We start from the raw sequence: 12,166 nt of genomic DNA on the forward strand, positions 1-12,166 counted from the left end.
AATTGCAATGGTTCGCGGGGGATACCTAGCGCGTAAATTTTGAAATCCGCAAAAAACTTCATTTGCTATAGGTTTTTTAATCATTTCTTCTGAATACTTTCGAAACAGAATCAATAGCGTTTGTGAATAACACTGCAAATCGCGCTGAGAATTAAGAAAAAATTATAAAAAGGTTACATAAATAGCATTTGTTCGCGTTCACATGTAGTCCGCAACTATCACAGAATCTTCCAAAAATTACCAAATCACTCTACAATCTTTGACAGTCGTCATTATGTTTAATAGTAAGAAATAAATTCACATCATCTGCGTAAATTAAAACGATTGCATGGCAGATCTCATCGGACAGTTTATTCATCAAAAGCACGAACAGACAGTCTGCTACTGCCCTTAATATACTATCAATGCTTACAGCGTCGAAGGCTTTGCTCAAGTCTGTATAGATACAATCAACTTGAATCCCTTTGGAGATGTAGTCCGTAACCAAAGCGGTAAACTCACAAAGGTTTGTAACAACGGATTTGTGTTTCAAAAATCCATACTGCACTGGAGAAATCTGATAAGCGATTGTTTCATTAAGCGTTTTATACACTAGTGATTCGAAGATCTTCGGGACAGCTGATTGTATTGCAATCCCCAATAATTTTCTACATCAGCGGTTCTCAACCTGGGGTATACGTACCCCTAGGGGTACGCGAATGCCTTCAGGGGGTACGCGAAAGTAACATCAGTAATGGCCGACAAAGCAATTTTTCGTCACAATGCTTCATGTGTTGTTCAAACTTGCTCTTAGAAAATGATTGCAGCAATCAAACAAGCCATAGTTCAATTTGAAACCTGAACTAAACTACCACAACATGATTTACCACTACTCTCTCCCACCCTGCGAGAACATTCCAAACCCAGGGGGTACTATAGATTTGGAAATTATCGCAAGGGGGTACGCGGACGAAAAGAGCTTGAGAACCGCTGTACATCATAGCGCGACCCTTTTTTATACACCGGCGTAATATGCGAAATTCTCCAAATCGACGGAAAATGCCCGGAAGCAAGCGACAAGTTGAATAACCATGTAAAAGGCCTCACAAATTCTTACTGAAACTGTTTCAAAAGTAGGTTCGTTGATTGATCTGGGCTAGTGAACTTCTTCGTATCTAGTTCTCGAATCTCTTTCTCCACGCTGTTGTGCGAAAACTGATATGTTACTCCGTCATTAAACATCGGTTTGCTACTTCCATCAGTATTCTCGGTAAATACGCTTTTAAAGTACCTCGCAAAAAGATCCGTCGATGATTAAGCATCAGTAGAAGCGACACCATTGTATTTCACGATTTCTGGAACACAAGAATTCTTTCTCCTGCTTTTTATAAGTTTCCAGAACGATTTTGGGTTACTTTTCAAGCTGTTTTAAATATCGGACATAAAAACCTGATACGCTTCCCTGTGAACCGCTTTAAACGTTCGCAGTACTTCTTTGAACTTTAATACATTTTCATGGGACGCTGAGCGACGCATTTGTTTCAAAGCACTTTTTTGACGTGGGACACGTCTTTGTTTACTATACTGGGATGCATTCTGTAAAATTGGAAATGAAACGGGCAAATGTTGCGTCAGATTTTAAACGTTAATAACAGCATAACCACATGATGGATAATAATAACCAATATGTTTTTTTTTATTTTATAACTAGTATTTATTTAGGCCCAACCGCAAAGCATAACGGGGCCGAATATCTTTTGGAGTAGGGAAAAGCCAGCTTGAGTAGAGCCTGTATCCCGACTGCTCCTCCTCAAACAGGCATAAAAACCCTCTCATCTTTTCTCTTTTATAAATACAATTTAAAAATACATATCATTTAAACCTACGGCTAACAATAACAATAATAAATAAAGTTCTTCTCTGTATGAGTAAATATCAATTCTTAATACTATTCGTTAAGGTGTGATGGTTCCTTATATCTTTAGAAATCAAAACTTATATCTATGTTTGGTGGATCATGTCTCTCAGAAAGAAGCGATGATTCATGTGTCTCTAAAAAGATCAATAAAAGAAAAAAGAAAAAGGAACAGAATTAGTGTGAAACTTTTTGATGGAGGTTGTGTTGGAAAAATAAGAAGAAGAAGCAAGGAGATAATCAAATTCGATACTTGATATCTCTTAAAAAGTCATAAATAGGTATTACAAGCGCTGGGTTGCGGATAGCAAGCGCATCCCGTACTTGCATTGTAAATGTCACTTTCTGTTTTCGGAGAGAATCAATAAGCTTGGTCCTTGCTCTGTGGTACTTAGGGCATACGAAGACTATATGATCTATATCTTCATACCCTCCACATTCGCACAGATTACCATCGACTAAGTTTATTCGATAAAACCAATATGTTGTTGGATAGATAAAATGTATAACAATTTTGTAATTTGCTAATTATCACTCTAATTTCATTGCTAAGCGGTAAAATTGATGAAAAATTTCAATAACAAATTAACGTCAATAGTGAATCAATTACATGCGAGCATTCCTAGCACAGACAACGTGAATGGACACCATCCGTTCCCTGTGATATTCCCTGTATCAATTTCGAAATAAAAATTGACAGAGTCTCCCCGTCCCAATAGGTCAATTTATTTTTGCTTCCATGAGCTTAGACTAATGTGATGTCTCGAAGGTAAAAGTTTTCCTAAAAGTTTGAAACAATACCCATCCTTGAACAATTTCTAAACCTGCGTGTTAGGTTCTGAAGAACCTAATAAAAACTGATGTCTTGAAAGAAAACATGCCGGTAAAAGCAACAGTACCAGTGGAGTAAAGAACCGCAGGTCTCTCGTCGTCTATGATTGCAGTGGTACTTTTCTATTCGTACATTTCAGCGGTACACTTCTATTCGTACTGCAGCGGTACTATTCGTATTGCAGTGGTACGCTTTTGTTCGTACATTTCTATTTGTATGCAATTGAGGAAAAACTGCAATGCTGCTGTTGATGGTGATTGAAAGTTTATCTCATAAATATGATTGCCATAAATTACTCAACAAGAATTAAAAATTTTTGCAACGGATATTTATTTAATTTTATCTTCGATATTCACTAAATAATCTTGACCGGATAGTATCGAAAGAGTAAATTCCTAAATATATACATTTATAGAAGAGTAAGAGCCTGCGAATGCTTGTTATTTTTTTTTGTTTATTTAGTGAGATTCGTACAGAATCTCTTTTACATTTCAAAATTGTTGGATGATATATGATTATTCTAAGCTTTACCATAATAAACGTATATTTCCTGTCTCCGTAATACAGCGAATGTAGTTGTAGGCAAATAAACAAAATTGTCAAGCAAAAAAAAATGTAATTGTGGATTGCTACGATTTTTTGCTGGAACTTGTTAATAATTTTGTTTAAAATATTTTCTTCTGTTTGCTAATTGATGAACCTTTGTGTAAGGGCTTCCATATTATTTTGAAAGTAAGATCCATACCATAGATTTGATTTAATTACAGTTAAATAAAACAAAACCATTCATTATGATAACGTAAGTATAATTGGATTTGGTTTTTGAGGATATAGAGTTAATTCTGACTTTGACGCATTACGAGAAATTCTTTGTGCTTCTTCAACAAGCACGATATGCTTGTGCCTTGTCGAATACATATTTTTTGCACAAAAAAATACTACAGGCATAATATCGCCAAATATAAATGATGTTCTTTTGAGTGTTGTTGAATATATTCCAAATATTGATTTCCAGGGAGGCTGAAAATAAAAATACGTACAGTCGCTGAGCAAACACATTGATTCTGTCTGCAGACTCTGTATATTTTGTAACAAAAAATCCCCTAATTACAGTGTTTAGTCCCACGTCACCATTTCATACAACCCTAGGGCTGTATACCTTGTAGTATTTCTCTTTCATTGGGTTAACAAGCGCAGGCGTGAACCATTCAGGATATTTATGCGATAATATACGCTGTTTCGTCTTCCGTCTGTACGCCCCTGTAGGTAGTACGCAGCACTTTCTGCGGGAAAACACCAAGGATATTCAGGTCCCACGCGAGCACTGTAGCTGTCTCAAGTCTATACAGAACCACCGGTCTAAGCAATGTTTTAATATAGCATAAACTTCGTTGTGCGGTACACGCAACTCAATTTCAGAGTCCATCGAAATGTAACGTAGGCACGAATCGCTTATTAAATCCGCTTATGGATCTCTTTGCTGGTGTTGACGTCAGTGGTTACTAGTGCCCATTTCAGCTCGTCGACTATTCGAGCTCCTCGCTGAATTGTGTACACTGAATGCACACTGCACTGCCTTGCATACCCCATCTAACCAGTCGTGCCTGCCCTACACTCATATTACCGTCGTTGCAGTTTACCTAATGACCGTACGGATCCTGCATCAGCCAACCTCGAGGGAAATAGCGTCTGAGTTCTCTACTTGATTTACGATTTTTGGTTTCGTCTGATAATTCCGAGTGGGTTACTACCTAAACTATCCACATCAACTACCCTGCCTTGGGGTCTTGTGAATATGTTTGTGGAGAAAGAACGTTTTTCGGGTCGCTAGACCTAAAGAAACTACAAAATTGACGAATCGCTGGTTGTTGTCGTTTGACTCGGTGCGGAGGCTACTCTTCTCATCTAAGCGTGCATGTTCTCGAAGACCTTGATGAGTAGCGATCGTAGACATTTTCAACCACAACAACTTTTTACGCGTGGATAGTTTGATGATAAGTATGATAAAGCAGTTGTAAAACCGATGATTTAGTTGATAGCTAAGTAGTGGTACAATCCGTACCACACACCCTGTCACTGATCGCCAGTTAATTGATCACGCGATGCCGCATCTTGGCTAATACAATTGGGTCCTAAAGCCATACCAGTTTTTATATTGTCGCCCAAGTAGAAAGCCGAATTTTCCGACTAACGACATTCGATTTTTCTCTCATACCGTACATCATACATAACGTCGGATGTAATGCGCTGTATAGCAAATCAGATGCGCTATACAGCGCACTACTTCCGACGTTAAGTATAATGTACGGTATGAGAGTAAAATCGAATGTCGCTAGTCGACAACTCCAATTATCAACTTAATGCATAATATATCTTTGGAAAAGTCGCGTTTTCTGAGCAAAACGTGATTCTTGAAAATGTTTATCGTTTTCCTTCGATTTTTAACGGTATATAGGAGAACTGTCATTTGAGCCATTTCGAGCAGTTTTTTATTTTTCATTTGAAAATCGAAGGACAACGATAAAAAATCACGTTTTGCTCAGAAAATCGCACTCTTTCAGGTGATATATAAAAATCAGAAAACCGTGTAAAACTTCAGGACCCCATGAGGCCGATGTGTCACTGCTCTGGTAGTACCGGAGTCTGCGGACATAGATCCTTGGTTTTCTTTTCAACAAAGTTTCAGCAACGATATGATATTGAAGTGACGGGGTCGTTGTTGTACACCGCTGTGACATAGGAAAATCAACATGTACGGCCTTATTCTTAGTTTGCCTGTGACCAAAGCTTTCACCAGGGTTGAATGAAATCGTAAAAACCATTGCGGAAAATTTACTATGACTTCATTATGTTATTTCTCTTGGAACAAATGCAATTATCATAAACTATTGTTATCGATAACGATAATAACCTATTCGACCGTCGCTACTCCCAATCATCCACACACAAGTCTAATATTCGTATTGCTTGACGAAAATAGCTTGGTTACTTGGCCTTAACCTATAAACCGCTCAGTAATATGTAATTAGTAAGAGTCCGAATTCTTTTTCACTATTTTTTAAAATCGTTTTCTCATTATATCTGAAATAATAAATTTTATTTTAGTTTTCGTATCACCGTTCAACGGAGTCAGGGAAACTTCACCGGTGTTGCTCATGCAAACTAAAATATTGTGAAATGATTCAGCTGATACGCTCATAAAAAAGAAGGCACGAGGAAGCCTGGAATATAAATAGAATTACCTCGCCCGAATACCGTTCACATAAACGTCAACCCGAAAGCAATATGTACAAACTGCACACCTCCGGTCCGTACATACAGCAGGCCAGCGAAGGCCGGGCGAGGCCACTGCCTTACCAGGTCAGCACTATAGTTTGCGGTCATCCGGTAGTGGGGATGGGAATAAACGAATAGTGAAAGCCCACCACCCACTACCGCGTATTAGGACGCACGCCTATCATAGATTTACTTCTGCGATATCGTTCATAACGAGCGTGAAAAGCCTTGTCTTGCTACTACTTAATGCGGGCATTTTGCATTTTGAAAGTGGTAACGAGAATTTTTCAAGTCTTGGTTCCTTCATACGGACTTAAATTAAGGTTGGGAACCTATTTCAACCAGCTTATGCTGTCTCCTGTGTATTGGGAAAATACTCCAAATGTCTAAGTCGAAATACAAATAAAAGTGTATCAATTTGTTCGCTTACATTTTCTCTAGCAGTTCTTATTTTTAGATTTTAGTCATTCACCCCGTACCTATTTCGAGCAGTTTGCATCTGTTTCGCAGGGGATTTTTTTCAATACCCAAATAATGCCTAAATGGGTTTAGTTGGGTCTTATAGTTTTACATGGTTTTCTGAGTTTTATATATCAGCTGGAAGAGTGCAATTTTCTGAGCAAAACGTGATTTCTAAAAATTGTTTATCGTTGTCCTTCGATTTTTAAATTAAGAATAAAAAACTGCTCGAAATGCCTTAAATGACAGTTCTCCCATTACCGTACATGGGCGAACTGTAATTTAAGACGTTTCGAGCAGTTTTTTATCCTCCATTTTAAAATCGAAGGAAAACGCTAAACATTTTTAAAAATCACGTTTCGCTTAGAAAACGCGGCTTTTTCAAATGAGGTATAAAAACTGGTATAGCTCTAGGGGGATTGATTGGTATTTTATACACTCGTAGGGCAGTCAGCTAATCAAAGTTTTCGTTTCTGTCATTGAATTTGTTTATGTTGATTAAAATTCAGGAGTTTCTGGCCCGTTTTCGTTTTGACTGAATAAAATAGGCGCCACTACTTCATTCGTTCCTTACCCTACTCCAAAATTATCAATACAGAGCATTTTCCTTCGTCGTTTACTAGTCCAGAAAAATGGCTGCAATGCATTTTAAATGTATATTATCGATTTAGCTACTTCGTCGAATCACTTTGGACAGAATATGGTACGTTGGTAATAACTTTTTTTAAAAATTTCAAACCTGGAAAAAACAATAATTCTGGACCATCATCGCCGACCGTCTGCATTTCCTATTCTCGAAGTTTGTCACATCATGAACACCGAGCATACCGTAAACAAACGCACTGATGTCGATTGTCTTAGTTCGACTTACGCAGGGATATTACACACACTGAAGACCAAAATAGGCAATAGATCAGAATTATAATCCACATCAGTATACTGTGGTTTTCACACAGTTCATCTCACCAAACCAGCTCACCGAACTAGAATTTAACAATTTGAAAATACAGTTATACGCAGTGACAAGTGCTACTACGAATTCAGCTTAGAGTGATATATTTTTTTAGTTACATGTTTATTTTATTTCAAATGCAAAAACGGTAATACTTTTTCTAAAAAAATTTGCCCTATAATTATAATTTTTTGTCCTCACAACCCGGTTACAGTGAACGAATGCTAGCCACAATTAAATCTTTGACCGTTGATGCTCAAAACATAAAGCTATTAGACAAAAAATGATATCCTTTCTGTAAGTGACTGTTCTCTGATTATTGGATTTTTGTAACAACTTGTATATTTGTAGAATCCTTGAAAAAGATTTTATATTAAATCGAAACGTCGGAAATAGAAAACAAATTTTCGTTTTGATAAGCAGATGACTGGAAAGCCGATATACTCAATTTTACTAAAGCAATTATCAGTCGTAAGTTGTTAATAACGGTATAGCTCTGAATAGGAGAATGTTTTTATCATTGTACAAAATGCCAGAAAGAGTTAGAATTTAAGTCGAAATTCCCGACAGTGTTTTTGATTGTTTTTTTTTTATATGTCCAGTAACATGTACTGGTTTGGGTTATCCAAAATACGCTCGTTTTGGCGCGATATTGCTGCTCTAGAGTTTCTTTGAGCAATTTCTGCTTTCTGTATATTTTCAAGTCATGTCTGCACTTAGTTCGCTGAATCATTTCGGTGCTCGTTTTGAGTTCCTTGGCCAAATCACAAATTAAGGCAAATATGTTTTCCAGGATGTACCAGGATTACCAAACTTTACGAGGATCTGTTTCACGCTTCTCAGATGAATCTACATTCGTTTCGCGATTTGGTTGAATGTGCTGAACTTGCTTTTAGGGACCATTCATTAATGATTTCATTAATTTTGAGTGTCTCCAATCCAATCAATACAAAAATTGTGACAAAACGTAAATAAAAATGCTTGGTTATTGTAACATGTGGAGAAGATTTGGATTGCGAATTGATTGAAGAAGAGGAACTAAATATTGATGGTTTTTCAAAAATCAGCAATGATGCTGCAGTTAATGTCCCGGCTTTCTATGTCGTCGATATGCGACTCCATCAGCAGCATCCTTGGACTAAGAACTAAACGCTTTTCTAGTTATCTTTTTAATCTTCTTTTCCTTTTAGTTTCTGTTTTTCTTTCAGTAAAATCGTTCTTATTAAGAAAAAATACATTCCTAACAAATTTCTCGATTTTCAATCAATTTTCACCAAAGAAGGGGAAGGGGAATATAAAAACGTGACGTAATAAGGGGGGAGGGGGTAAAGGAAGTTGTGACAACTTGTGACAAGGGGGAGGGGGGAGTTAATTTTTTCCAAATTTTGCGTGACATCATTAATGGATCGTCCCTTATGGTTCCAAGTCGATCCACAACATTTTAAAGAAAACATTGTAAGCTTAACGAAGTGATTTATGAATATACTTCTGGCAATGTAAACAAGATATTCTGTAACGCGGTAAAACAATTTGCACCTTTTTATGTTAATACGTCATAAATATTTACGATACGACTACCACAGACTAACAGACATAACACTTTGAACAAATTTTCAATAAAATCATTGTTCGTATAATACCAGTACTTAACGATAGGAACACTAGCACCACCTGCTGTCGTGTTCGCACTGCGTTGTGTATTTCAACATCAGCGCTAGCGTACGTACATGTGTCAAATTTGGAATTAAAAAATACGTATGAGATGACTTGAAATCGCTCCAGACGGCGTTGTCGCGCAATGTCTATTATTATATTGAGAATTTGAAATGATCGTTTTTTGGGTGCGATGGAGCTAGGTTCCAATGTTACATCTGTTAGTCTGTGCGTCTAATTTTTGATACATTCCTTTTGAAGTAGAATACTTCTCTCAGGAAGTTCGGCTACATATAGGGATGTGAAATTAAAATCTAAAACCGAAAAAAGTGGGAAATATGTTCAATTTCAAATGCTAATAAATCGGTTATTTTCCGATGGATTTCCTTCGTTTTTGCAGCAATCGATTAGAAAATCTTCTGAGATTCCTACCAAATGCAGGAAATTGCATTTTTTTCATTCGAACTAATGTACTATTGAAAATTGTCAAGCCTTGTCAAAACACAAAATTCGACCTCTGATTGGTCGTTATACGATTGCTTTCCCAAGCACGGTCGACAATGTTATAGACCTAAAATTTAATTGGGAATGCATTATTTGGCCTATATGAGAGCCCTCATCAGATATTAAATTGAACAACTGAAATTTGAAGAACACAAATGAATATTTGAAAAGTTAATATTTTCTCGTTTTGCGCTATTGTATTATAGTTAATTATCTTCATACTCTGTCTATTATTATAGTGTTTGGCTACGGTTATGCAGAACGCAAATGACGGCGCGATACGATTCGGCAAGACGAAAGGTGTTGAAATGTATAGATCTACTTCACCGTAAAAAGAGCTGTACATTTTACCACGGTAAGGCGAATCGCATTGCGCCGTCATTCGTGTTCTGCATAGCCGTAGCCTTTGTTCCGTTCCTGTTTGATGATGTCGTATTAAATGTGCATATTACAATTCGGTAGCACTTCAACTTCTCATTTGCGCAAAATTTTAAAAATATTCAATAAACTTCATTCAAAATATCAAACAATGAGAAATCACAATACTGCCAATGAACGGCCAACGTTTATTTACTAGAAAAAATGACTGACACGCAAGTAGCCGTGTTATCTTTCTTGTAAAAGTATTCTACTTCAACTTTGCGGTCGTGGCTTTGCATACCACCCTCCTGTGATTTTTTAGAATTGTTTAACTTCAAAAACTCGAATTTCGATTAACAAAATTTGAAAAAGACCTGAAGCTTTTTACGATTATATTTTTAGTATTTCTTACTATTTTGAGTAATTTAATCATCTTTTTAATCCTCAATTACAGCCAGAAATCGCCGTCCGACACGGCTACAGTGCGGAGTCGCATACCCTGAAAACAGCGGACGGTTACCTGTTGACGTTGCACCGGATTCCTTGCGGTCGAGTTGGATGCGGACCAGCCGGGAAGGGAACCGGCCAACCTGTGTTCCTACAACATGGGCTGCTATCCAGTTCGGCTGATTGGCTTCTAAGTGGGCCGGAAAAGGCTCTCGCTTTTATTTTGGCCGATGCTGGATACGACGTATGGCTGGGTAATGCACGCGGTAATACTTACTCTCGGAAACATGTAACCATGAGCAGCGATGAGACGGCCTTTTGGGATTTCAGCTGGCATGAAATGGCGCTGTACGATATTCCAGCGGAGATCGATTTTGTGTACGCGATGCGAGGTAGGTTCGATTCATGCGTCATTCAGAACATCCAAGATCTCTTCAATCTTTCAGAACTTGAGCACAACGATACCTCGCGTAATCTTTTGTACGTTGGACACTCGATGGGAACTACTATGGCATTTGCACTACTTTCCAGCCGCCCGGAGTATAACCAGAAAATCGAAGCCGTATTTGCCATGGCACCGGTCGCATTTATGGGGCATGTCAAGAGTCCGATTCGTCTGCTAGCTCCCTTCTCCAATGATATTGAGGTAAATAGGAAAAACCTACAAGTTCATTGTAAATGCTACTTCTCAACAACCGATGTTAACTGCTTCCATCTTTCCACTCACCATACACACATATATCCCTGTTCAACTCTCATCATCGTCGTTCGCCCCTGAAGATACCGCTAAGTCAATTTCCCAGTCTCCACATTCCCAATTGGGTAGACGGGTTCGCCAACGATATCCTCAAGCGACTGTCGCTGCGTCTGTTGGTGAGTTTGTTTCCACTTAACTAGAAATAAAAACCAGCTCCTCTGTTCCTCCTATTCTACGTTGGTGACCCGGTTTACAATTTGCCCTCTATCTAAAGTAACCGTCTCCGTACTTTTCAATCATAAACCTGCATAATCGAGTTCACCACCAGGGGAAGGCTAACGTCCTTTACGAGGATTGCATTACACCTCTTGCTAAATCAACACAAGTTGTCTAAGCATTTGAATCACGAATTTTAATGCCTTGTTTCTCACCAGATGATCCTGAAATTCTTCGGTAGCAACGAATTCATGCCTCAGAACAAAATCATCCGCTATTTGGCAAAATATGGCTGTGAATTGACTGAGGCTGAAAAATACATCTGCGAGAACACCGTGTTTGTGCTTTGCGGCTTTGATAAGGAGCAGTACAATGCCACATTGATGCCGGTCATCTTCGGTCATACGCCTGCCGGAACCTCGACCAAGACGGTAGTTCATTATGCCCAGGAAATTCACGAACATGGTAACTTCCAGCAATTTGACTATGGCGAAGCAGAAAATCAACGGCGGTACGGTCAATCTAAGCCACCGAGTTACAACCTAGAGAACATTTCCACGCCCATCGCTCTGTTCTATGCGAACAACGATTGGCTGGCAGGTCCGCTGGATGTGGCCAACCTGTTCAACCGACTAACGAGCACCTCTATCGGGATGTTCCGCGTGCCAAACGACAATTTCAACCATGTGGACTTTCTGTGGGGCAACGACGCACCGGAGGTAGTCTACAAGCAGCTGGTAATGCTTATGCAACGGTATAAGTAGTTTGAAGGGGACGGATGATGGTGACGATAGCTCTCTTCCCTACACATGACAAGAAACGCTTAAAAGTTGGTCTACTATGTGTATATGTAGATAAAAATATTCTGGAAAACAA

General features: G+C 38.3%; 1 protein-coding gene and 1 long non-coding RNA gene across 7 annotated transcripts in view; both read left to right on the plus strand.

Annotated features, from left to right (window-relative positions):
* The window catches only part of LOC129718639 (lipase 3-like), a 52,152-nt gene extending 39,986 nt beyond the window's left edge, over nt 1–12,166 (plus strand). For all 6 annotated transcript variants that reach the window (XM_055669609.1, XM_055669611.1, XM_055669610.1 and 3 more), the window contains 3 exons: nt 10,385–10,769; nt 10,824–11,023; nt 11,509–12,166. In XM_055669609.1, the coding sequence (XP_055525584.1) occupies nt 10,385–10,769; nt 10,824–11,023; nt 11,509–12,054 (1,131 nt within the window). In that variant the 3' untranslated portion in view covers nt 12,055–12,166. The remainder of the gene's footprint in view (nt 1–10,384; nt 10,770–10,823; nt 11,024–11,508) is intronic.
* On the plus strand, nt 3,284–3,890 carry LOC129718640 (uncharacterized). The gene is made up of 3 exons (XR_008726984.1): nt 3,284–3,430; nt 3,494–3,525; nt 3,742–3,890. It is a non-coding gene; the product is annotated as an uncharacterized LOC129718640 (long non-coding RNA).

Source organism: Wyeomyia smithii, chromosome 1 (assembly GCF_029784165.1).
Source record: "Wyeomyia smithii strain HCP4-BCI-WySm-NY-G18 chromosome 1, ASM2978416v1, whole genome shotgun sequence".
Lineage (NCBI taxonomy): Eukaryota > Metazoa > Arthropoda > Insecta > Diptera > Culicidae > Wyeomyia > Wyeomyia smithii.